Below are 23,808 nucleotides of genomic sequence, written 5' to 3' on the forward strand. Positions count from 1 at the left end.
CATTTTTGCCATTTCAAAAAGGAATAACCAAAGACAAAAACCAAACAAAATAATCAAAACTTTAACTTCCCATATTCTTTCCAGAAAACAACCCCGTAAACCACATGGATATATCTGACCTCTGGCTAGCCAAAGAAGAAAACTACCATGAGGCAGAAGGCAAGCAAGCCTCCACTCTCCATCTTTACTATTTGTTTCTCTAGAACCCCACTCCCAAGGTACCATAATGTGTTAGTCTGGGTTGACTAGACAAACAAATTCATGAACACTCATATGTGTATAAGAAAGGGCCTTACAGTGTAAGATATGACAAAATAATAATAATTTATAAATTATCAAGGGTTCATGAGGGAGGGGGGAGAGGAGAGGGATGAGGTATAAATGAGGAGCTGATTCCAAGGGCTCAAGTGGAGAGCAAATGTTTTGAGAATGATGAGGGCAACAAATGTACAAATGTGCTTGACCCACAACAGATGTATGTATGTATGTATGGATTGTGATAAGAGCTGTACAAGCCCCCAATAAAATTATTTGAAAATAAAAAGAAAGAACGAGTCTTATATAAAAGAGCAATTGTGTGGTAGCTACATAATCTGGTGTCAATTTGAGAGACTTAGGAGTGAAGGGGTAGAGTCTAGCCTGTCAACCAAGCTGTAACCAATGAGGCCTCTGTGTGGGCATGGCCTTCTCTTGAGAATTCTGGGAACTCCTGTATTTTTTTTCCTCCTTGGAGGCAGAATACATTTTCTCTCTCTGCTCATTCCCTAAGATGGTGTTCTACACTCCTACCAGCACCGAGATGCTTACAATACCACTGAATCCAAGGACTTTCTATCCATTGGCCTGAGATCGTCCTGTATTCGGCATCATTCCATGTGTTTCCTGAGTCTGAAGAGGACTTTATAGATTGGTATTGGACACATGGGTTAATATTGGATTTATGGGCTTGGACTGGATTGGGTTGGGATACTTTCTTAATGTACAATTACTTTTTATATAAAACTCGTTCTTACACACATATGCGCTTCTATGGATTTGCTTCTCTATTCTACCTGGACTAACATAAATTGTATATTGAGAAATCATCCCAGTCCAGATCAAGTCCTTAAGTCCAATTTTAACCCATATGTTTGATACCGATCTATAAATTCCTCTTCAGACTCACTAAACACATGCGATGACACTAAATGCAGGAAGATCACAGGTCAGTGGTGGAAATTCTTGTAGATCCAGTGGTGGTGGAAGCATCTCAGTGATGTTTGGGTCTCCATGTGGCTCCTCCAGCACCAGGGCTCTAGAGAAGCCAGCAGGAAGATGAAGCAGAGAGTCTGTATCCTACCTCCAGGGATGAAGATCAGAGTTCCCAGAATCCTCAGGAGAAGGCCATGCCCACACAGAAGCCTCGCTGGCAATAACCTGATTGGCAGGCAATGCGCTACCCCTTCACAAGTTGACGGGAGATGATGTAACTGCCACACCGTTCTCACTTCTCAGGAGCATTCTGGCCATATTTTTTCTAAGAAAGATTTGTTTGTTTTTCTAGAAGTCCATGGTAGTTGCTTGTTTGTATGTTAGGGATCCTACCCATAGTGGCCCTGTGCACAACAGCCTGAAACACTGCCTGGTCCCTCGCCATTTTCCCAATTGGTCCTGTGCTTGAGCCCACTGTTGATGCCACTGTGTCAATCCATCTTGTTAAGGGTGTTCCTCTTTTTCACAGCCCCTCCACTTTACCAAGCATGGTGGCCTTCTCCAGGGACTGGGCTCTCCTGAAAATATGTCCAAAGTATGCGAGATGAAGTCTTGTCATCCTTATCTCTAAGGACCACTCTGGCTGTACCTCTTCCATGGCATATTCAATATTATCTGCCAACCCCATAATTTAAAACACACTACACTGATCTTCTTTATTCATTGCCCAGCTTTCCCATGTTTGTGAGGTGATTGAAAATACCATGCCTTGAGACAGGTACACCTTAGTCCTCAAAGTGACTCTTTAAATAAACTTGTGCAGAATATTTGTCCAATTCAATATGCAGTTAGACTTCTTGACTGATACTTATATGAGTGTTGATTAGGGAACAAAGTAAAATGAGATGATTGATGACTTCAATCTTTTCTCTGCTTATTGAGATTTTATCTATTTGTCCAATTGTGAGGATTTTTGGTCATTTTGTTTTTTACATTGAAGTAAAGCTTTATTATACTGCAGGCTGGAATTTTATTTTTTTCAAGATTAAATCATCCATTGATTACACATGACAATGGATGAAACATACGTTCCAACTCCATCTATAAGTTTGTTTGCTACCATTACTCAATTTAGATGTATGGTACAGGATGTGCCAACAACTATTTTTTATAACCCAATGAACTCTGGTAACTTGCCTGGGTGACCATTTTAATAGTGAGCTACAGGGTGCACATCCGTAACGGGCAGTTCAAGCACCACCATGGTTTCTGCCAACGATGGCGCCTCTGCCCCCGCAGCCGAAGGTTACATATAAGCATATTTCACATCAATCCAGCATCACCTTGGACGAATTCTACACTTCCCACTTGACAGAGATGTTTTAAGAGTAGACTAATTTTACACAGCACATTTAAAAAAGACATATATTCAGCAACACGATCAGACTGTTACATGTAGCGATCAACAGCATGGGTGTACAAAACCAAATCAAACAAACAAAAAACCTACACATTAAAACCCTTTGTTGGAATGCTTTACGTGTTCCAAAGAACAGAAACTAAAATGACCTCTTATACCATTAGTCACAAATACAGTCCTCGGGTTCTTTTGCCCATACACATGAGCATTGTCTAAAACATGTTTTCTTTGTAGCAGCTGGGCCCTGCCACCACTGTGTTTGGCCGAGTTCACAAATCTGTTGTAGCTGTAGCTTCCCTGTCACTCCGCATGCTCTCCTCTCCTGCTTAGCTTTGTTTTCTGGGAGTGCTGAAAAGCCCGGCTACTGGCACAGCTACTGCTACAGCTTGAACCAACATAGCCCCTCTGCTCTTGTGGTTTGAAACGGGATTGACCTCCACTACCGTAAAGGCCAGAGCTTCTGCCTCCACTGTTTCCTCCCTTCCTCGGTCTAAAATTGGAAGATTAATTGTTGTAATTGCCAAAACCATTTCAGCTTCTGCCCCCTCCAAAATGACCAAATCCAGTTTAACCATCCCCACTGCCGCCATCCCCCCCACCACCCTGGCTGCCACCAAAGTTGTCACATCCACGGAAGTTTCCGCCGCCACCAAAGTTGTCATTCCCACCAAACCCACCTCCGTGGCCACCACCGAAGTTTCCAGAACTGCTTCGACCTCTTTGGCCGAAAGAGGCAATGGCCATCCTTACTTGACGGTTGCAGCCATTCACAGTCTGGTATTTCTGAATGACAATCTTGTCTACGGAGTCATCGTCATCAAAGTCACGAAAGCAAAGCTCCTCTTCTTGCCACAGCCTTGATCAATCACGATTTCAATTACTTCAATTTTCCCGTATTGCTCAAAATAATCTTGTAGGTGGTGTACTCTTCAGTGTCTTCTTTGATGCCACCGACAGAGATCATTTTCACAGTTAAATGGGCACCTGGTCTTTGAGGGTCTTCTTGTGAGACAGCCCTGTTGGCTCCACAACTCTTCCATCGACCTTGTGTGGCTCGCATTCATGGCTGTGTCCCCCTCCTCCAAGGTAGAGGAAGTGACAAACCCAGAACCTCGGGAGCACTGGGTGCTTGGATCTCTCATTTTCACACAGTCCATGGCGCCCCCCATTGCTCACAATGGCTCTACAGGGCTCATCTGTCCTTTCAAAAATCAGCCCTCCGATGAAGAGTTTCCACAGCTGTTCCGGCCTTTATGAGACTCTGGGAAATGGGGCGGAGAGCCCTAGGGATGCTTCCTCCGTGGCTTCCACAGGCAGAAAAGGCCAGGCTGTATGAAGTCTTTGAACTTCTGCAATAAGTGCTTTCAGTCCTGTTAGCTCTCCACACACACCACATTGCAGGCTGCACACCTGCAACCGTTTCCAATGATCTTCAGCAACATTTTACTTGAAAATAATATTAAGGATATAATTGGACTATTGCCAGCCTGTTGGGTCAATTTCGGGGGGATGGGCCCAAATTGGATCTCTTCCAGTCAGTTGGCCGGATAGCTGTCTTTCACACTTCCTGGCACAGACGAGCACTTGCCGCACTGCAGTGGGCTGTGCTTCACTTCAATGGGCATGCTATCGATTCCTGAAGCCTGGTTATTTGTCTATTTCCTTCACTGCAGAGTTCTTCCTTAGATACCTATGGTGCTTGATCACGTTATTCCTTGACACCGTTGAAGTGTTGACTTTTTTTGTTGCAGTGACTGTGTATTTCTTCCATCTATTGATGTTTCCTGCATCGTTTAATATTTTGCCATAAGATCCTTCAACATTGCAACTGAGGCTTACATTTTTCTTCAGTTCTCTTAGCTCGAGGAATGCTGAATGTGCCCTTTTTTCCCCCGCCCTGCCTTTAGGTCTTTGTGCATTTTTGAGTAGTGCTTTACTTTGCTTTCTTCAGCTGCCCTGTGACATTTTCTGTTCAGCTCTTTCACTGCATAATTTCTTTCATTTGCTTTGGCTAGTGTACATTGGAGAGCAAGTTTCAGAGTCTCTTCTGACATCCACATTGCCTTTCCTTTTTTTTAAATTAATAAATCTTTTTATTGGGGCTCATACAACTCTTATCACAATCCATACATACATCAATTGAGCAAACCACCCTTATACATTCGTTGCACTCGTCATTCTCAAAATTCCCCTTCCACTTGGGTTCCTGGAATCAGCTCGGTTTCCTTTTTCCCCCCTCCCCCTCCCTCCCCGCTCCCCCCTTCCCCCTGGTCCCTTAATAGTTTATAAATAATTATTTTATCTTGTCTTACACTGTCCCGCATCTCCCCTCACCCACCTCCCCATTGCCCATCTCCCAGAGAGGAGGTTACACATAGATCTCCAAGATCGGTTCTCCCCTTTTACACCCCCTTCCATCCTGGTGTCGCCACTCCTAACGCGGGTGTTGAGGGGTTCATCTGTCCTAGATTCCCTGTGTTTCCAGATCCCCACTGCATCGCGGTACATCCTCTGGTATAACCAGGTCTGCAAGGTAGAATTGGGGTCATGATAACTGGGAGGGGAGGAAGTGTTCAGGAACTAGAGGAAGATTTTGAGTTTCATTGTTGCTACACTGAACCCTGAGTGACTCATCTCCTCCCCACTACCCCTCTGGAAGGGATGTCCAGCTGTCTACAGATGGCATTGGGTCCCCATCACGCACTCCCCCTTATTCACCAACATGGGTGATCGTAAAGGGCAGAGGAGACCAGGTCTCAAACAACAAAGGCGGGGGTGGGGGGTGGGAATCACATCGCCTTTCCTTTCTTGTAATGCTCTTTTGCTTTCTTTGTGGACGATGCTCTGAATGTTGCCCCACAATCATTGTCTTCAGTGTTTCGTGTCCAATGAGTCAAATTTGTCTGAGCCGTTCTCTAAATTCAGGCTGAATTTTGGCTGTCAGGCACTTGTCTTAATCTTCTCCATCTCCACTCTGAACGTGCATATGAGCAATCGATGAGCGGTTCCACAGTTGGCCCTTTGTTTTGTTTGGGTTGTTGATGTTGAGCTTTTCCATCTTCTCTTCCCCCAAATGTCGTCAATTTGATTCCTGTGTATTCCATTTGGTGATGTCTGCATGCAGTGCTGCCATTGATGTTGTTGAAAAAAGTTATGTGCAATGGAGAAGTCATGATCCTGCAAAATTCTAACCTGCCATCTCCAGAGCTGTGTCAATAAGCAAGGCCATATTTTCCAACTGTCACATGCTCTAATCAACAGCAATTATCTATGCTGCTTGATTGAATTTCAGGTTGAAGAATTTGGTAGAATTCTTTAATTTCTTTCTTTGTGTTTGGTGCAGAAATTTGAATTATAGTTACATTAACTAGTCTGTCTTGTAGACATCTAGGATATTAACCTATCACAGATAGCTTGCATTTCGAGATGAATTGTGAAATGCTCTTTTTTACAACAAATCTGATGTAATTTCTCTTCAATTTGTCATTCTTGGTGTGGTAGACTGGGTTGACCAGGGAAACAAATCCTGAGACACTCATATATATGTAAGAAATAGCTTTATATCAAAGAGTAATATATACTAAGGAAACATCCCAATCCAGTCCGGATCAAGTCCATAAGTCCAATATTAGCCCATAAGTCTGGCACTAGCTCATAAATCCCTATTTAGACTAACACAGCACTTGCAATGATGTAAAATGAAGGAATATCACAGGCCAGTGGGTGCAAAGTCTTGTGGATCCAGTGGCAACCATCTCTGTGCTTACATGGGTCTGCACATGGCTGCTCCAGCTCTTGAGCGTAACTCTTCAACAGGAAGGTAAAACACAGAGAGAGGAAGTTCCCAGAATCCTCATGAGAAAGCCACATCCCCAAGGAGGCATCTTCAGGTGGTGAACTGATGACAGGCTTCACTTATCAAGTTGACATGAAATTATGTAACTGCCACACCTGGCATAGTAAACCATATGGTTGTCCAACTAATAATGGCCAATACCAATCTATTTCAGATTATGATGTTTAGGATATATATTTTAATATGCTGCATTGTATTTTGATTGTGAGGGGAGCCAGCCCCTACTAAGTCACGGGTCCAGTAGGCGCAATTGTATGGCTATAATATATAAAGATTATAGTAAAGTCATAGAGTTTAAGAGAGATAGAAGAGAGAGTAAAATAAAGGAGTCAGACACATTTCATGGTAGCATGCTCACCTCAGCCTCTCTTGATGGTCCAAGGTGGAGGTGTGGAAGGAGGAGAGCGAGGGAGAGGGAGTGGGGAAGGAGGGAAGGAGGGAAAGGGAAGGAGGACCGGAGGAGAGAGTGTCTATTGTTTTGGGGCTTTTATAGGTGGCCATTAGTCATGCATATTCAGGAGTTACATATGTCACAAGGTGCGTGGTAATAACAGTAAAGTCCCTGAGCTCACAGGTGAGGAAACCTAATACCTGCATTGGGAGAAAGCATTAGGGGGGATGGGTACCTCGGCAGGAGGAGATCTACAGGGAGGCAGAATCAACCATGTGCTTTAAAGCAGCATAGCTGTTAGGGGATAATCTGTGGGAATTACATTTGTTAGTTTCCCACATTTCCCCCTTTTGTTTTATGTATTAAATTCAAAAGAGCTACAGGGGCAACATGGTTATTTTCTATACATTGAAAGCTCTCAAGCCAAACTTAAAGACAAAATTAATGTAGCCAAGCCAAAAATTCAGGCTTATGGCAAACATTTTGAATCCAGGCTCTGGGGATAAAATCCCCCTAGGTTCATCTACAATTGGGAGAAGGTATGAAAGGGATTGGATACCTCGGCGGGAAGAGATGAAGCTAATAGAAATGTCTGCTTCTACAGGGAGACAGAGTCAACCATGCGCTCACTTTAAGGCAGCACAGCCTTAAGGGGCGAATCTGTGCAAATGATGGTTAATGCAGGAAAATGTGCTTGGACTTTATCTCTAACTTACCAAAGTGGTGGCTTTCCTCCCATGGAATACTAGCTTTCCAGATTCCCTCTGTACAAGTCAGGGAATAAGTGCCAGTCATATTTCCCTCAGGGTTAGTTTCCTACATTTGATGACTTCCAACTTTTCTAGCTTCAGACTTCATACATTACAGCTCTTCTTTCTCATTTTGAATCATGCCCCAACAGCAAAGAAGGTCGAAAAAGCTTTGCTTCATCCACAGCACCAAGGTCGACTACACATTCAGGAGACAGCCCTTCTCCAGGCTTCTTTTGAGTGCTTTCCAACCCGAAGGGCGCATCTTCTGGCACCGTATCAAAGAGTGTTCCATTTCCTTTCATAAGGTTTTCAGCGACTAATCCCTGCAAAGTGGACCACTATTCTTTCTTCCTAGTCTGTGTTAGTCTGGAAGCTCTGCTGAACTCTAACCACCATTAGTGACATTTCTACTTTTTGAAATACTGATGACACGGCTTCCAGGATCACAAGATGCAGTGAGCACAATATGACAAACGAACAGGTACAGAATAACCATGTATTTCATTCACTAGTTCATAACCATGTGATTATGAGGAGCCTGGATGGCATAGTGGTTGTGCATTGGGCTGCTCACCATAAAGGCAGCCATTTACAACCACCAACTTGTCCATGAGAGATAGACAGGGCTTTCTACACCAGCAAAGAATTACTATCTCAGAAACTCACAGAGGCAGTTCTACCCTGTCCTGTGGGGGTATCTTTGAATTGGCATCTACTTGATGGTAGTGAGGTTTAATTTTTTGGTTGTAATTATATAATATTTTTCATGTAAGTAAAAAAGTCATGGGTTAGATGGGTTCTAGTTTACCTGCATGGGTTCAATGTTTTAAGAATGAGATTTTGCTATCAGAATGCCTTGGGTTTAAGTGCTTTAGGATTTACCTACCTTTTTAGCATTTTGTAAAGTTTTGAAGATATAATATCCAAACCCAATCCACTGTTATGAGTTGGTTCCAGAAATATTTATAAAAGTGACTGGCATATATGGTTAGGACAGGGTACATTCTAACTATTATTGTTTATAAAATATTCTGAGTTCCTTAATGATAGTTTATCTTTATGGTGCCATGGGAACTCTAGAGTTCAACATTTTTTTTTCTTAAATAAGCAACAACAATTACCAAAACCCCACTGAAATAAATGTTCAGAAGTCTGGTATCAAAGTGCTAGCTTCTTTTATTTTCCAACAGTTTTATTGGCATGCATTTCATATCCATACAATTCAGTCGCTCAATCATAAAAAAGTGTTGTACCAATTGGCTTTGGAACATTTTCTTCGATCTTGTGCTCACTGTTATTAGCTCTCAACATGTCTCCCCAACTTCCCCGCCATACCAAGGGGCCATTAATCCAGTTACTGTCTCCACCGATTTACCTATCCAGGATTTCATGTACAGAAAAACATGAAAAACCAACCAAACAAAAACCTAAAAAGACCTGATGCAAAGGGCTTGAGTGGAGAGCAAATGCTTTGAGAATGATTGGGGCAGGGAATGGGCGGATGTGCTTTATATAATTGATATATGTATATGTATGGATTGTGATAAGAGTTGTATGAGCCCCTAATAAAATGTTTTTAAAAAAACCCTAAAAAGATTAACAAAGTAAAACAGATTAAAAATCTCAAATGAAAAGAAAGCAGCAATTGTTAAAAACTAGAACAAATTTAAATGCATCATAAGGAAGAGAAAATGATAGGGTGCTAAATTTTTGCCTAACTGCATGAACAACAATCCATTTTCCAAAGCATTATTCTGCATGTTAACAAGGCTGTTCGCGTCTCTGGTCCATGGTCAGAGGGGATTCCCCAGGGGCTTAATTCACGTGTATTTCCCCATCACTTAAGAAACAGCTTTATTATGGGTCTAAAGGGAGATCAAATGATAAGATATTGCATTTTGACTTAATTACGTTCTAACAGGTCCATGAGATTGAAGGATGCCTCAAACTCTAAGCTGCCTTCCCCACCTACCTTAATGCAGCTACCTGCAAAGATATTATTTAGTATAATTTGGCGGAGGTCTGCTTTAGTTAATAATGTATTATTTAATAATAAGGGCATAACCGGCTTGGTAATTTAAGATTTTCTCTTCCCGTAAAACAGGAAAATAGCTTATTTCCGCAACAACTATGTGATTCGTTCAGGTGCTCCTCTGGCCGAAGTGTGATTGGCTCAATCAATAGAGAAGGTCCCGGCCTGAGCCACTACTGACCAATGTGGGCCCGCTGCTGGCTCGCCGGGATGCCAGCAGACACGTGGCTAGCGCAGGCCCGGCCTGTGGACGGGAGGACCTAATTTTACTCACCGCGAGAGGGCGCCGGCGGCCCCTCGTTGCCACAGTCGCGTTTCCCATAAAGCCTCTGACCACCAATCAACAAGCTGTCTCCATACCGCTTTCAAAGTCGGCGGGTCCTTTGTCCAATAGAAACGCGGATATCGTTTTCAGCTCAAAGATTGATGCGAACGTTCTCCAATCAGCTGTTAGGTATTGGTTATCTCCGCCTTTCTCGCATGGGATTGACGCGTCTTCCGGCCAATAGAGGACGCTGGGTCGGCGGGTGGATGAACGCTGCTCTCTGTAATGGCGGAGCGTGGCGGGGACGGGGGGGACGGTGAAAGATTCAACCCGGGGGAGCTCAGGTAAAGGGCGCTGCCTTCCTTCACGTTTCGGCGTCCGGACTCTGAGAGGCTAGGCCTGCCTTCCAGGGATCCGGGACGGAGGGCGGGCAGCGCGGCGCCTCGGGGGCAGGACCGCATGGGGCTGGAGAAGGGGGAAGGGGACGGCTGCTGAATGAGAGCCGGGCCGCGGCCTCCAGCTCGCTCTCGGGGCGCTCCCTGCGGCTTTCGTGGGGCTCCGCCGCCCTCGTGATCCGCGGTCGGCGCTCGCCCTGTGGGGGCCCCGCCTCAGCCGCGTGCCACCTCAGCCGCCCCGGGCCGCCTCCGGCTTCCCGCGCCGCGGGCTCGCTTTCCTCCTCCGGCGCCTCGGCTCCGCAGTGAATTCCTGGCGCCCATGGCCTCCGCGGGGCCTTCAGGCTCGCCTCAACCCTGTGGGTCCTCACGTTCGTCCTTCCCGTCGTCCCCTAACCTTTGCCTCGCTCAACTTCGTGTGGCGTCTTTTTGGCTCTCCTTTCTTTAGTCCCTAGCCTGTCGCTGTGAATCATAACAATAGCTGCGACCGTTTGTCGGGGTTTCCTGTATGTCCGTAAGCCCATAGAAATCGGGTGTCCCACGTAAGCCGCACAACCTCTCCACGGAGTTGTTGCCACCCGCTCCCTCCTTCCCCTCCCCTCTCCTGTCCCCCTTTTTGCTCGCCACAAATCCGAGGCATCTTCAGTTCACCTGCCCATTTTACAGGCAGAGAAACTGAGTTCCAGAGAGGTTGCATAGGTGCAGTTGTGGCTCCAGGAAGTGGCCTGAACTCCTGCCGCCGAAGAGCTTGATGACTGCCACTCTTTGCCCGCTGCCTTTGCCCTAAGGGGTGCAATGTGGTACCCCCAACCTCTTGGCTTACTGAATATTCAGTAAAATTCGTTAGCGCTAAACCCAACTTGGGTGGGCAGGGGGGGGGCAAGAGGGGGAGAGAACTTTGTCAGTGGTTTTTGATGAAAGAGGCACTCTGCATTGCATACATTTTATTCTAGCATAGCTAAACGGTATTCCGTTTTGAATCGTAATGTCGCCAGCATTTAAGATTGAAAACGAGCAGTGGACGTTATGAGGGGGGCCGTGTAATAACGATGAAATTGTGGAAGGACATGGGAATTGTTATCCAAGGTTTTTGAAGAAAATACTTAAGATTCTGAATGGTCACACTCCCAAATCCTAATTTTGCCTGAGCCTCTTTAGAGATGTACCTCAAGTCCGCTATGCCCCACATAGACACTTGAGTAAAGGAAGAGTCCAAGTAAGCTTCGTTGTTAGGGCTGTTCTGTTTGCATGATGGAAAATTTAGTTTGGATTCCGATGGCAAGACTTAGGCTTTGTTAATAGTAGTTGGTCATTGTTGCAAAACTAAATTGAGTAGGGTTTTAAGGAAACGACAGCCTGCAAACTGGGACAGCTCCACTCGGCCCGGTAGGGTTACTGTGCATTGCAATCTACTCAGGACAACAGATTTGGTGTGAGTGTTGTTTGCTTTTGCTAGTCCCATGGACTGGAAATTGCTTCTAGAGAATATTGTACAGACTTTGATTTTAGTATCTGTCATGATTTATGTGAAACTAGCTATTTGCACGGTTTCTTTGATGGCAACATTTGGAGTTTAGTGTTCTGATGGTTTTCATGCTCACCCCCACCCCCAAACCACCCCCCCCTACAAACCAACCACCAAACTTGCTGTCATCCAGGTGATTCCAATGTATAGTGTCCCTATATAGGGTTCCTGAGATTAGATCTGTATGGGAGCAGGCTCTCAAGGAGCAGTTGGTGGATTTGAATGACTGATCTTTGGGTTACCTTAACCCACAACACCTCTAGGGCTCCTTGTGCCCATCTTAATGCCTGATAAATAAGATGTTCAGATATATAAACAAGACGTTCAGTCGATAAATGGTAAATAAATGAACATAGAGGTAAGGAATGGGGTAAATTTTAAATCAGAATTTATGGAGTGTGTACTATGATACTCATTGACCTAGGTAGGTGCTGACATAATAACCTTGAACCAGACCAAAAAAGCCCTTGTTCTAAAGGCTTCCATTCTAAATAAGATTGGTTTACATTCTAAATTAACCACCCACATAAATTGAAGAAATTATTTGGTTCTTTTGGTGACTTCACAAAGTTATCGTGTAGTTGGTAGGGTTTGGCCTAAAACCTAGATTTCCTCATAGTGTACTATGTAATTTACTTCTGCCTCCCATATAGCAGTAGATGAAACTAGAGGATCATATCTTTCAAACCCACCCCCCAATTAAAGTGTTTGCAGTCTTGCCTTTACTGTGTGGTGGGGAGATTGTATATCTGGACAGAGAATTATGTTACATTTGTATTTTCATGGTGTTTCTGCGATGACCCCAGCCCTGCAATGTTTGTGCTTCTGTTCCTGAATGTAGGGTTTTGTTTTTGGAAAAGGTTATGACCATTGAGTTGAGAACCAAATGCCATCCATATCTTCATGGTCGAGCACTGTTATGTTAACTTTTAGAATTAGATTTCTATAGATAAAGTACCTTTTTCTCTGAATCCTTAATAACTTATGATAAAGTACTTTTAGTAAGTACCTAGTGTGTGCTATTATTGTCAAAACACCATTTTAACATCTACAACCAGGCATTCAGGTGCAAGACTACACTGAGGAGAAACAATGAGTGGTTAGAGATACCCGAGTATAAACAAGTGAGTTACTTATTTATAGTTGTCATGCTAGCTAACATTGCATAGTGTGACAGAGAAGGGCTTGAGGTTAGGTGTTTGAGATGTGTAAAATGAGGCTGAGTAATGAGGCGCCAGCCTTGTGAAGAAGGGAATAATAGCATGCCAGACAGAGGGAACTACAAGTGCTGAGTCTTTGAGGGGGTTAGGAACTTGAAGCATCTGAACATCAAAGAGGGGGCTAAAGCCCTTAGGGCCGATATTAATGATTATGCAAACACTTAAACTCTGCCATCAAGTTGATTCTACCTCATGGCCCTATAGTAAAAGTAATAATAGCAAATTATAATATTAATAGGGTATTGGGATCCCTAGTGGTGTAGTGGGTTACTCATTGTGCTGCTAAACCCAAGGTCAGCAGTTCGAAACTACCAGCTGCTCTGAGGGATAAAGGTGAAGTTTTCTACTTTTGTAAAGATTTAGTCTGGGAAGCTAACAGGCATTTCTACTCTGCCCCAGGGTCATGGAGTCTGAGTCAACTCGATGGCAATGAGTTTGGGGTTTTATTTGTTTCTGTATTAAAATTATTGACATTATAAAAAATAATAATGTTATAAAACATGATGTAACTCAAGTCTATTCTGGCTCCATGACCTCAAGCGCAAACAGAACAAAATTCTGTGCCATCCTCTCAGTCACAGCTTAGGTTCAGGCCCATTGTTGTCACTGCTGTGTCAGTCTTCTCTGGGGATCTTCCCCTTTTTTTACTGACCCAGGTATGATGTAATACAATAATAGAAGACCTTGGTATGCTCAGTGTTCTTTCAAGTACTTGAGGCAAACTCATGGAATCATCATTGCAGGTGGTGTAAGGATGTGACAATGCAGTGTATATTAAAGAGCCAGCACTTAGTCCAAGTAACTGGCATCAGGAAACAGCAACTTTTGGCTTTAGAGCAGGAAGTCTATGAAATTTTGTCATCATCTTAGTGGCAGACTTTAAAAGACATGCAATTAAATTTACATAGTCCCTTTTACAGGTAAAGTACTAGGTTTTGTTGGGAATGAAAGTAAGAATAGTTGAAAGTTTACTGTGCCCCAGGTACAATCTTAAATGTCTCATGATTACTCCTTGAACACAGTCAAAGTAGCTTTATTTCTATTCCCCCTCATTTGCATCTGAGTTCACCGTCTTGACATCAAGTGACAGAGTCCTTACTTGGATTTTATTTATTTACTGAGCCCAGACTCCCAAGATATAAGCCAACCCAATGCTACAACAAAGCTACTGCTTGGAGTTGATTCGGACTCAGCCCCCCTGTAGAACAGAGTAGAACTGTTCAAGAGGCTGTAATCTTTACGGAGGCAGTCTGCCACATCTTTCTCCTGTGGAGTAACTGGTGGCCTCGAAATCTTTTCCTTTAGTAGCCAAGTACTTTACTCTTCCACTAGGCTCTATGAATTCCAAAGAAAGAAATTCTATCGTATTTTTTTAAGGGAGAGTCAGTTAAAGAAATCTAAAATTAAGGCACATTACAAACTCAGGACAAATCAATAACTTTAGTTAGTGGTTAACTCCTTTTTTGTCCTCCAAATTAGGACATGCCTTTCTTTAACAATGGCAGTGTATCTTTCAGGGGTGCATATAATTGGACAGAGACACTGTACTTATTTTGATACAATTAGTATCCATTTTTGCCAGTTGATAATAGTGTCTACCTTAGGGTTATGATGAAATGTTTTAATATTTAGAAAGCATTTAAGAGCACTGTCTTGCACATAGTAAGCACCTTAAAGGGTTATTACCGTTGCTTTCAATGCATTAGTGGAGGAGATAACAAGCCCCGAGCCCACTGCTATCTACTTGATTCCCACTCATTGTGACCCTGTGTAGGGTTGCGGAGGCTGCACATCCATATTGGATATGCAGATGGCCTCAGCTTTTCCCCTGGGAGTGACTGGTGCTTTGATCAACCAACCATATGCTTAGTATTCCAATGCTTACTTGATAGTGCCACTGGGGCTTCTCAAACCCAAGACAATACATACCATGTGATGTAATATTGCTTAATTGCTAAAATGCCATCGATATTTAGCTATAGAGTTAGGGTAGGGTGGAGGGTAACATTTCCCCTTGAGGGAATACTACTAATCTCTTAAACTGCTATTTTAAAATACTGAATTTGAGATCATTTTAAATTATAAAAAGTTGTAAAAATACAGTGCACTTTCTAACAATTTACCTCATTTGCTTTATCGTTTTCATGTATGCTGTCTGTTGTTCTTAATCACTTGAGGGTGAGGTATGTAAACCATGGCCCTTAAATACTTTTTGTGTTTTTGAAGAATAAAATTACTTTTATTTAGCCACAGCACAGATGTCAACTTCATAAATTTACACTGATACACTACTTTCATTTCATCTGTCCATAATCCATTCTCATCAGTTCATCTAATCTGCAATGGGACCCCTTGCCCCTGTTTTAGGATCTAGTTTAGAGTTTTTATATTGTCATGTCTGTCTCTTTAATTTCGAACATTTCCATGTTTCCCTGTAGTCTTTCATGACATCAGACTTCTGGGAGCTCAGCCCCATCCCTTTGGAAAAGATCCTTCTTTTGTAGTCATCAAACATTTTTTATTGCCAGATTAAGATGATGTATGCTTGTCTGGGGTACTACATAGGTGATATTATGACCTTCTCAGGTAACAGTGTCCATCTGGCCTTCTTAACATTATAGTAATTTTGATCACCTAACCATAGTGCTGTCCTGTTTCTTGTTAAGCACGTAGTGCTTTTTCTCTGATCCCTCCTTGCAACTAACAAACACCATGTGGGGAGATACTGCAGACAATTCAGATAGCCGCCTCATCAAAACTTCCTCAGATTAAGCAACCGTAGGTCATTCTGATTCAGATTTTGCCATTATGACTTCAAAATGATGGCTTTCCAACTATTAAATCATACGGGCTTTTATGGTGTAATGTAATTGGAGCCCAAGAACTGTATCTTTGGAACTTTGAGAAAGAAAAATTTCTTCAATTCTTTATCTCACAGGATGGCTCAACAGCAGGCTTTGCGGTTCCGAGGACCGGCTCCCCCACCAAATGCAGTTATGCGAGGCCCACCTCCTCTCATGAGACCTCCTCCACCTTTTGGGATGATGAGAGGACCTCCTCCACCACCTCGGCCTCCCTTTGGGCGTCCTCCTTTTGACCCTAGTATGCCACCCATGCCACCTCCAGGGGGGATTCCACCACCTATGGGCCCTCCACACCTCCAGGTAAAGAAATGTAGACGTTATTTCTTTGTTGACATCAGCATCACTGCTATAAATGAGTTTTGCATTAAAAATGTGTGTTCTGTCAATGTTTTAAGGGGGGGTGATGAACAACAGAAAAGTGGGTGAAGTGAGATAGCAGTCGGTGTAAGACATGGAAAAAAAAGATAAATTATCAAGGGTTCATGAGGGTGGGAAGGAGGGTAGGGAGGGAGAAAAAACATGAGAAACTGATAGCAAAGGCTCAAATAGAAAATGTTCTGAAAATGATGATGGCCACATATGTACAAATGTGCATGACACAACGGATGAATGTATAGGTTGTTATAAGAGCTGTAAGAGCCCCCAATAAAATGATTTAAAATTTGTTCTGAAACAATTTTAGCTTAAAGAAAAAACAGGAACAAAAGGAAAGCAGTAACATATTGCTCCCAAAGTGGTGGTAGCATTAATTGCTACAGACATTCAGGTTTTAGATGGTGCATGCATATAAAATAAAATTAGGTCATTTTTACCTGACTTTAGTAATTTGCTTTCTTTATGGGAGGTAAAGTTTGAAATGCTAAGGTCGTGTGTGTGAAATGTATTTTTTGTGACATGTTACCAATAAGTATAAATGTGTGTGCTCATGTGTATTCTGGCTTTCTACTCCTGTAAACAATTACAGTCACAGAAACTCACAGGGGCAGTTCTGCTTGTCACTGTGAGTTGACATTGACTCGGTGGCTATGAGTTTGGGCTTCCTTTCCCCGGGGGCAAGAGGGGAACAGAAAGTAGGATTATCTTACTACTTTAGAAAACTTTCTCATGTAATTTCTTTAAATAGAAAACTTACCTAGTGTTACAAATGGGGCATTTTACTCTCTACTGAATTTAGATTTACTGCTAGAAATGAGGCCATAGAGGTATCGGTTGACTTTGCAGTGTTTACTTCTGGGATTGTATTTTTTTAATATCTATGAAGGGGATATCTCAAAAAACCCGAATCACCCCACCCCACCAAAGCTATGTATTAAAAATTTTTTTTTACAAAGCAACTTTACCACCTTCAAAGTACTCTCCATTACACTTAGTACATTTGTCAAACATGCAATTCCATTCTTGGAAACATTTTTCATACTCCTCTGTTTCACAGCGCCTCCTTTGTTTTTTTCTTCACCTCTTTTATGTCATCAAATCGTTGTCCTTCCATGTCCCTCTTCATTTGCATAAACAAAAAAGTCACATGGAGCAAGGTTTAGGTGAGTCATGTGCGTGGGGCAAGAGAGACATGTTTTTTTTGCCAAAAACTGGTCACTGAGATGGCTGCGTGAGCAGGTACATTGTAGTGGCAAAACCAATCCCCCCCGCCTGCCACAAATCAGGCCTTTTTGTCACACACTGTTAACGCAATCTTTTCAGACTTTTTGAATAGAAAGTTTGATTAATTTGGGGAACGAACCCCAAATTAACACTCCCTTTCACATAAAAAAAACAAACAAATGAGCCTCATTTTGATCTGTGATTTCACTTGATGAGGTTCTTTTGGGCCAGGGGCAGACGACCATCTTCCACTGGCTCGATTGATGTTTGGTTTCAGGGTCGTAAGGATAGCACCGTGTCTCGTCACTATTAATGACCTTGGGAAAAAGTCGGGGTCAGCTTGGAGCTGTCTGGGTCAGCTCGGAGCCGTTCTTTCAAAGCACAGCATGTTTCCACTCGATGCTCATTTTCTTGGTCAGTCAGAATCCAAGTCACAGATTTCGCAGTGACCCTTCTTATTCCCAGATCTTCAGTGAAAGTCTCCTGAACCGAGCTCCAAGATAGTCCAGATAACTTCCCCACGTCTTCAATGGTCATTCGTCGGTCTTTGAGCACAAGTGCATGGATTTTGTTGACATTTTTGTCTGGGAAGTTGACGGAAGTCCAGAGCGAGGTTTGATATCAGTTGACATTTCTTTTTTTGAAACAAGAAAGCCACTCGTACACTTGAGCTTTTCCCATGTTTCTGTGGCATTTTTCCCAAGCAGGAAACAAATTTTCACAGCTGCATGCTATTAAATCAGCCATTACAAAAAAACAAGGTTGGAGTGAAACTTTAAGAAAAAATGTACTGTGACCAGAGAGTACTTTCATAAGGCGATGCCACTGGGTGCACTGACTCAGAGTGAGTTGCTCCATGCTCGCCTAGTGGGGAAATTGCCTACTGCAAATGATCCACCCAGTGGAGCTTTTTACATAGGTGTGTGTGTACACACACACACACACACACACACACACACACACACACACACACACGGTTATCTGCCTACCTAGCTTAGATAATTAAGAATTAACTGTGCTGAAGATAGAAGATGATAGTGATGTGCTATTTCAGTAGTGTTCTTGGTAAAGACATCAGATTTTAATACTTTGTGTAATAATTTTAATGCCTTAGAAATAAGCAGCCCCTTTCAGTTTTTAAAAGAAATTATTAAATGAGTCTATATTTTCTTTAAGGTAAGAATTAGTTTTTTGATCTACTGATTTTGGGATAGCCTGAATTTGATCTAATCTGTATTGCTAAGAAGTAAATCTGCTTTTTAACCCTTCAATAAAAATTTATCAGGTGTTATAATGGGTTCCTCTCTAATATGATGTTTGTTTGGGGGTGTGTGATAGATAATTGTGTGGCTTTGTATTAATTCCAAGTTATTTCCAGCTAATTAATGGTGCACGAGACATGTTTGAGTTTGCTATTTTAATAGAACATGTGCTGATATTTGAAAGATACAACGGAATTTTAAAAATATCGATAAAGCTTTTAGCAAAAGGAGACAGGTTTTTACATTTTTTGTGTAGTATCAATTCCATGATCCAGACCGAAGTATTTTCCATCATTTTAGTTATTGTGTTAAATGTAGGTTATAGAAGAGTCTTTAATCCTGTTTCAAAACCTGTTGGATTTTTTTCAAAATGTTTTTAAAACCTTTATTTGATGTATTTCTTTCAACAGTTTGTTAGTAATATTGAAAAACTTTTATTTACACTTATTTGAATAGACTATGCTACTGGTTTTGTTTATTATTTTACTTTGAGTATAATTCAGTTATAATTTGAAGGGAAAAAGGTAAATACAAGTAACTATTACTGTTCTTATGTCTATAGAGACCACCTTTCATGCCTCCACCAATGGGTACCATGCCTCCACCTCCTGGTATGATGTTTCCACCAGGAATGCCTCCAGTGACTGCTCCTGGTACTCCAGCATTGCCTCCAACTGAGGAAATATGGGTTGAAAATAAAACACCAGATGGGAAGGTAAGTATGTTTTGGTTGATGTTTTTCTGTTGATAGTAAAATTTAAGGAGTTCTGTGAGATTGAGGTTTCAGTTAAAGCATAATTATCAGTTAAGAGGATGGGATGTAGAGCTGACTAGATTGGATTTCTGAATTGATAGAAGGGAGCACTAATGTACATTTGTTTGTGATTTTGTAAGCTTGTTCTTTAGATAGGTGACGAGTACTTCAGGGCTACTCTGAGGCTTGGTAATTCACTGGGCAGACTCGGGATTCAGCATAAATCGTACTCACAGCTAGAATTGATGATCGTGGAGGGCTGCAAAGAGCATAAGGGAAAGACAGAGGAGGAGATGCGCTATATGCTTTCAGAAGTCTTCTACTGGAAGCACACATGATGTGCTTAGTTCCTCTAGCATGAGGCTCAGGCAACAGGAGGGAAGTGTTCCTTGTCAGGGAAGCTCACTTGAACCTAGGAGTAGGGGATTTTCAGTGGAGACTGGTCATGCAGACCCCTGCTACAGGAACATGTACCAAAAAGGTGATCTGCCTAAACACATTGTTAAAGAAGCATTTTAGGTATTGTGACCCATTGCCACTTCAGGGATGATGCTAATAACCCTCTAGCCATCCAAGTTCCTAGAAGCAGTCAAGGGCCAGCTTTTAAACCATCCTTTCCAAGCATAACAGTCTGAGGCCTGAAGGGTTAATTCTTCTCTGCAGAAAGTAGGACATTGGTTTTTCTTTTGCGTTTATGTGTGTGGGTTAAAAATGTGATATGTTGACTATAGGAAAGTAGAGGAAGAGAAGGAAGCTAGAATTATAACTTTCTGTAATATATGAACAAGTAATTTTGATGTGTTTTTTTCTATTTTTATTAATAGCAATAGGTAATGAAACTAATAACTTTGCTTCCTCTGCAGGTGTATTATTATAATGCCAGGACACGAGAATCTGCATGGACCAAACCAGATGGAGTTAAAGTTATTCAGCAGTCAGAACTGACACCTATGCTTGCAGCCCAGGCTCAAGTTCAGGCTCAGGCCCAGGCTCAGGCTCAGGCCCAGGCCCAGGCTCAGGCTCAGGCTCAGGCTCAGGCCCAGGCCCAGGCTCAGGCCCAGGCCCAGGCTCAGGCCCAGGCTCAAGCTCAAGCACAGGCTCAAGCACAGGCCCAGGCTCAAGCACAGGCCCAGGCCCAAGCACAGGCCCAGGCACAAGCACAGGCCCAAGCCCAAGCCCAAGCCCAGGCTCAGGCACAGGCACAGGCACAGGCACAGGCCCAGGCCCAGGCCCAGGCTCAGGCTCAGGCTCAAGCGCAAGCCCAAGCAGTAGGAGCTTCCACTCCTACGACCAGTAGCCCAGCACCTGCTGTGTCCACTTCAACATCATCATCCACCCCATCCTCTACCACGTCTACTACAACAACAGCCACTTCGGTTTCACAGACAGTATCAAGTGAGTACCAGTTAGCATGAATTTTTACTTGCAGGATAGTGCCGTGAGCAAGTAGGAACTGTAATTTCATTCTTCAAGCTTTTGGTATCCTTGATGTTTTTAAAATAACATTTTTATAGAACTTTTGGATGTACATTTCTAGAGGAACAGATTTGCAGGGTTGCAGTTCATGAAACTAAGCCAGGGAAGTGCAGAGTTAGCTATTCAAATTGACCAGCAGTAATGCTGAGTGCTGCAGGTTTCACAAAATATGTGTAAGCCTTGGCCTTTGGTCTAGAAAAGCTTCTGGTTTTTCAAATTGAGGCAAGAATACTTGTGAAGCAATTAAAGGGTATAAAGTCTTAAATTGACATTGACTTAATGGCAGTGTGTAGAAAAATCAGTGAAAAAAGATCTTAAGGATTTAAGGAAACAGCAATGATTGATCATGGAGGATGTAGTAGGTTAGGATCTTAGTGGACCAATAAGTGAGGGGAGTTCTTTCTGGTTATGAACAAAGGTCAGGAGTTGAGAATAACGTAGTTTATAGAATTGTATAGGAAACTCTCCTGAGGAACAAAAATATATGTTAATAGATTGGATGAGTTTTAATAGGTCTAATAAGCAAAATGTTGAGGCAGGCAGTAGGGAACCTGTATACATGCAGTCATCTGAAAGGTTTTTTGTTCTGTTCTAATTTTGTGGGAAGCATTGAAATTGAAACACTTAACTAGGAACTTTTTGGTACTTTTGCTTATGAGTAAGTAGAGTTTAGAGTGGGTTGCAGGCTATGCAATAAGAGTTGAGATAGAGGCAGTCAGAATTTTTCATTCACAAGTCAGATATTTTCTAAAATGATGCGTCAATTACCAGCAGATTTCCTTGTAAGAAGAAGGAAGAATGTTTCTTAAAAAGATAATCAATTTATAATCCAAGAATTATAAATAATAAAATCCAAGACGAGAGGAGGGAACTGAATTAGAACTTAAATTCTATGGATGAGAGTGGAAGCCCTAAGTCCATTTGTAGGGTTCCCACATGGTTAAGCCTCTGGTGACCCCTCTGACCTTTGAGCTCAGATGTGAATAACCTTGCAGTCAGAGAGAGGGCATTGGAAAGGGCTAATGCAGATGTAGTTAGGTTAAAATTGAACACCTCACTGTTCTCCCTTTTGACCCAGTTTAAACTTGTTCTAATTTTTTGTTTCCTACTTCCTTTTTGAATTTGGTTTTTCCTGTGTTTTACTATTGTTGGGTTTTTTTTGTTTTGTTTGTTTTTGGTATGTTTATCCTTATGTGAAATCCAGGATAAGTAAATCTATATAGATAGTTAACTAGATTATTAGTTTCTTAGAGTTATAGCCGATGAGCTTGGTGGGAAATGAATAAGAATAAGAAGTATAAGAAAGAAAATATTCTAAAATTGATTGTGGTGATGAATGCAGAACTATATTTAAGCTGTTGAATTGTATGATGTGTGAATTATGTCTTTGAAACTCAGAATTAGAAAAATGTTTATCATTTGTCTACACAATTTCATAGTTCTCTTTTCTATGGGTTCTAATTATTTTACAGGTTAAGGCAGACCACACATATAAATAATGATTTATTTGTATTTTGGTTTGTTTTAGTTGGGTAACTCAAGGACCTTGGGAATTTTTCATTAGTACATATTGTTTATTTCCCTGTGAGAAATGTATATGTGAGAGAGATTTCATTATCTCATTGCCATTGAGTCGATTCTGACTCATAGCGACCCTATGGGTTTCCAAGACTGGAAATCTTTACAGGAGTAGAGAGCCTCATCTTTCTCCCATGGAGTGGTTGATGGTTTGGAACTGCTGAACATGTGCTTAGCAACTCAGTGAATAATCCACTCTACCACCAGGGCTCCTTGATTTCATCACAGTTTATTTGAATTCATTGTAATATGAGCAGCTGAAGATGTATGATGAAGGTAATAAGGACTTTTTTTTTAAGACTTTATGTAATATATTTTAGACAAGTTGAAGGGAACTACCCAAATAGAAAAATTGGCAACATTAGGTCTGTTTTCTTTTGTTGCTAAGGTAAATTTTGATGTGAAAATATAACAGTGATAACCAGCCACTGCTTGAGGATCTCTCTGCCTTTTTATAGGCTTGTTTTAACCTTTCAAAACTTGTATGGCAAAACAGCCGCCAGCTTCCGTGGGGTAGGTGTGGTAGTGATAGGAAATGGGGTTTAATAAAAGCAATAATTGGTTTACATGGAAACTTTGTCTTGCCTATATTTTGTTCCCTTCTTAAAGGAGCAAACCCACTGCCATTGAGTCAGTTCTGACTCTTAGTGTTTCTGTAGGACAGAATAGAACTACCTGTACCATAGGGTTTCGGTGACTATCCTTACAGGTATAGACAGCCTCATCTTCCCCCTATCTTTAAGTATAGCTGGTAGGTTTGAACCACCCAACTTTTCAGTGACTGGCCTAACCTCATTGCATCACCCACAAGTGTTCCTTTTTTCTTAGGAGGTATAATAAATGCTGGCTTTTGTGTTAAGGAACGTGAGTAGCCATATACTTCAACTGTCCTACACATACTCCTCTTTATCTGCATTGTGTGTCAGTAGCCCCAGGTGTCTTGTATCTGCTATATTCTAATCAGAAATCCTACTCACTATTTTCCCCCCAATTGTCCTTTAGGGATTAGGAGGTTTTTAATTATTCTAGGAACAAAATAGCCAAATCATGATTTTCTGAGAATTTTTGACATACATTTTTAATTTAATTTGATTCAGTATCATGAAGTATTACTATACTGCAGTCTTAATATTCTTGTCTATTAAGATCTAAGACTGGATTAATCAAAAGTAAATTTTAAGGCCTAGCTATTTTTAAGGCCCACCAGTTATTTTGGCAAATGGAATAGTAG

At 41.9% G+C, this 23,808-nt stretch overlaps 1 protein-coding gene and 1 pseudogene across 8 annotated transcripts in view; one reads left to right on the top strand and one right to left on the bottom strand.

Annotated features, from left to right (window-relative positions):
• Nucleotides 1-2,911: 2,911 nt before the first annotated feature.
• On the bottom strand, nucleotides 2,912-4,236 carry LOC142440151 (heterogeneous nuclear ribonucleoprotein A1-like; annotated as a pseudogene).
• A 5,910-nt stretch (nucleotides 4,237-10,146) lies between these two features.
• Nucleotides 10,147-23,808, top strand: part of TCERG1 (transcription elongation regulator 1) — a 57,929-nt gene continuing 44,267 nt past the window's right edge. For all 8 annotated transcript variants that reach the window (XR_012782856.1, XM_075541773.1, XM_075541775.1 and 5 more), the window contains exons 1-4: nucleotides 10,147-10,251; nucleotides 15,983-16,208; nucleotides 19,332-19,484; nucleotides 20,387-20,918. Coding sequence is in view for 7 of the 8 variants with exons in the window: in XM_075541773.1 (XP_075397888.1) it covers nucleotides 10,193-10,251; nucleotides 15,983-16,208; nucleotides 19,332-19,484; nucleotides 20,387-20,918 (970 nt within the window). In the remaining variant the exon portion in view is untranslated. The remainder of the gene's footprint in view (nucleotides 10,252-15,982; nucleotides 16,209-19,331; nucleotides 19,485-20,386; nucleotides 20,919-23,808) is intronic.

This window comes from Tenrec ecaudatus, chromosome 2 (assembly GCF_050624435.1).
Source record: "Tenrec ecaudatus isolate mTenEca1 chromosome 2, mTenEca1.hap1, whole genome shotgun sequence".
Taxonomy (NCBI): domain Eukaryota; kingdom Metazoa; phylum Chordata; class Mammalia; order Afrosoricida; family Tenrecidae; genus Tenrec; species Tenrec ecaudatus.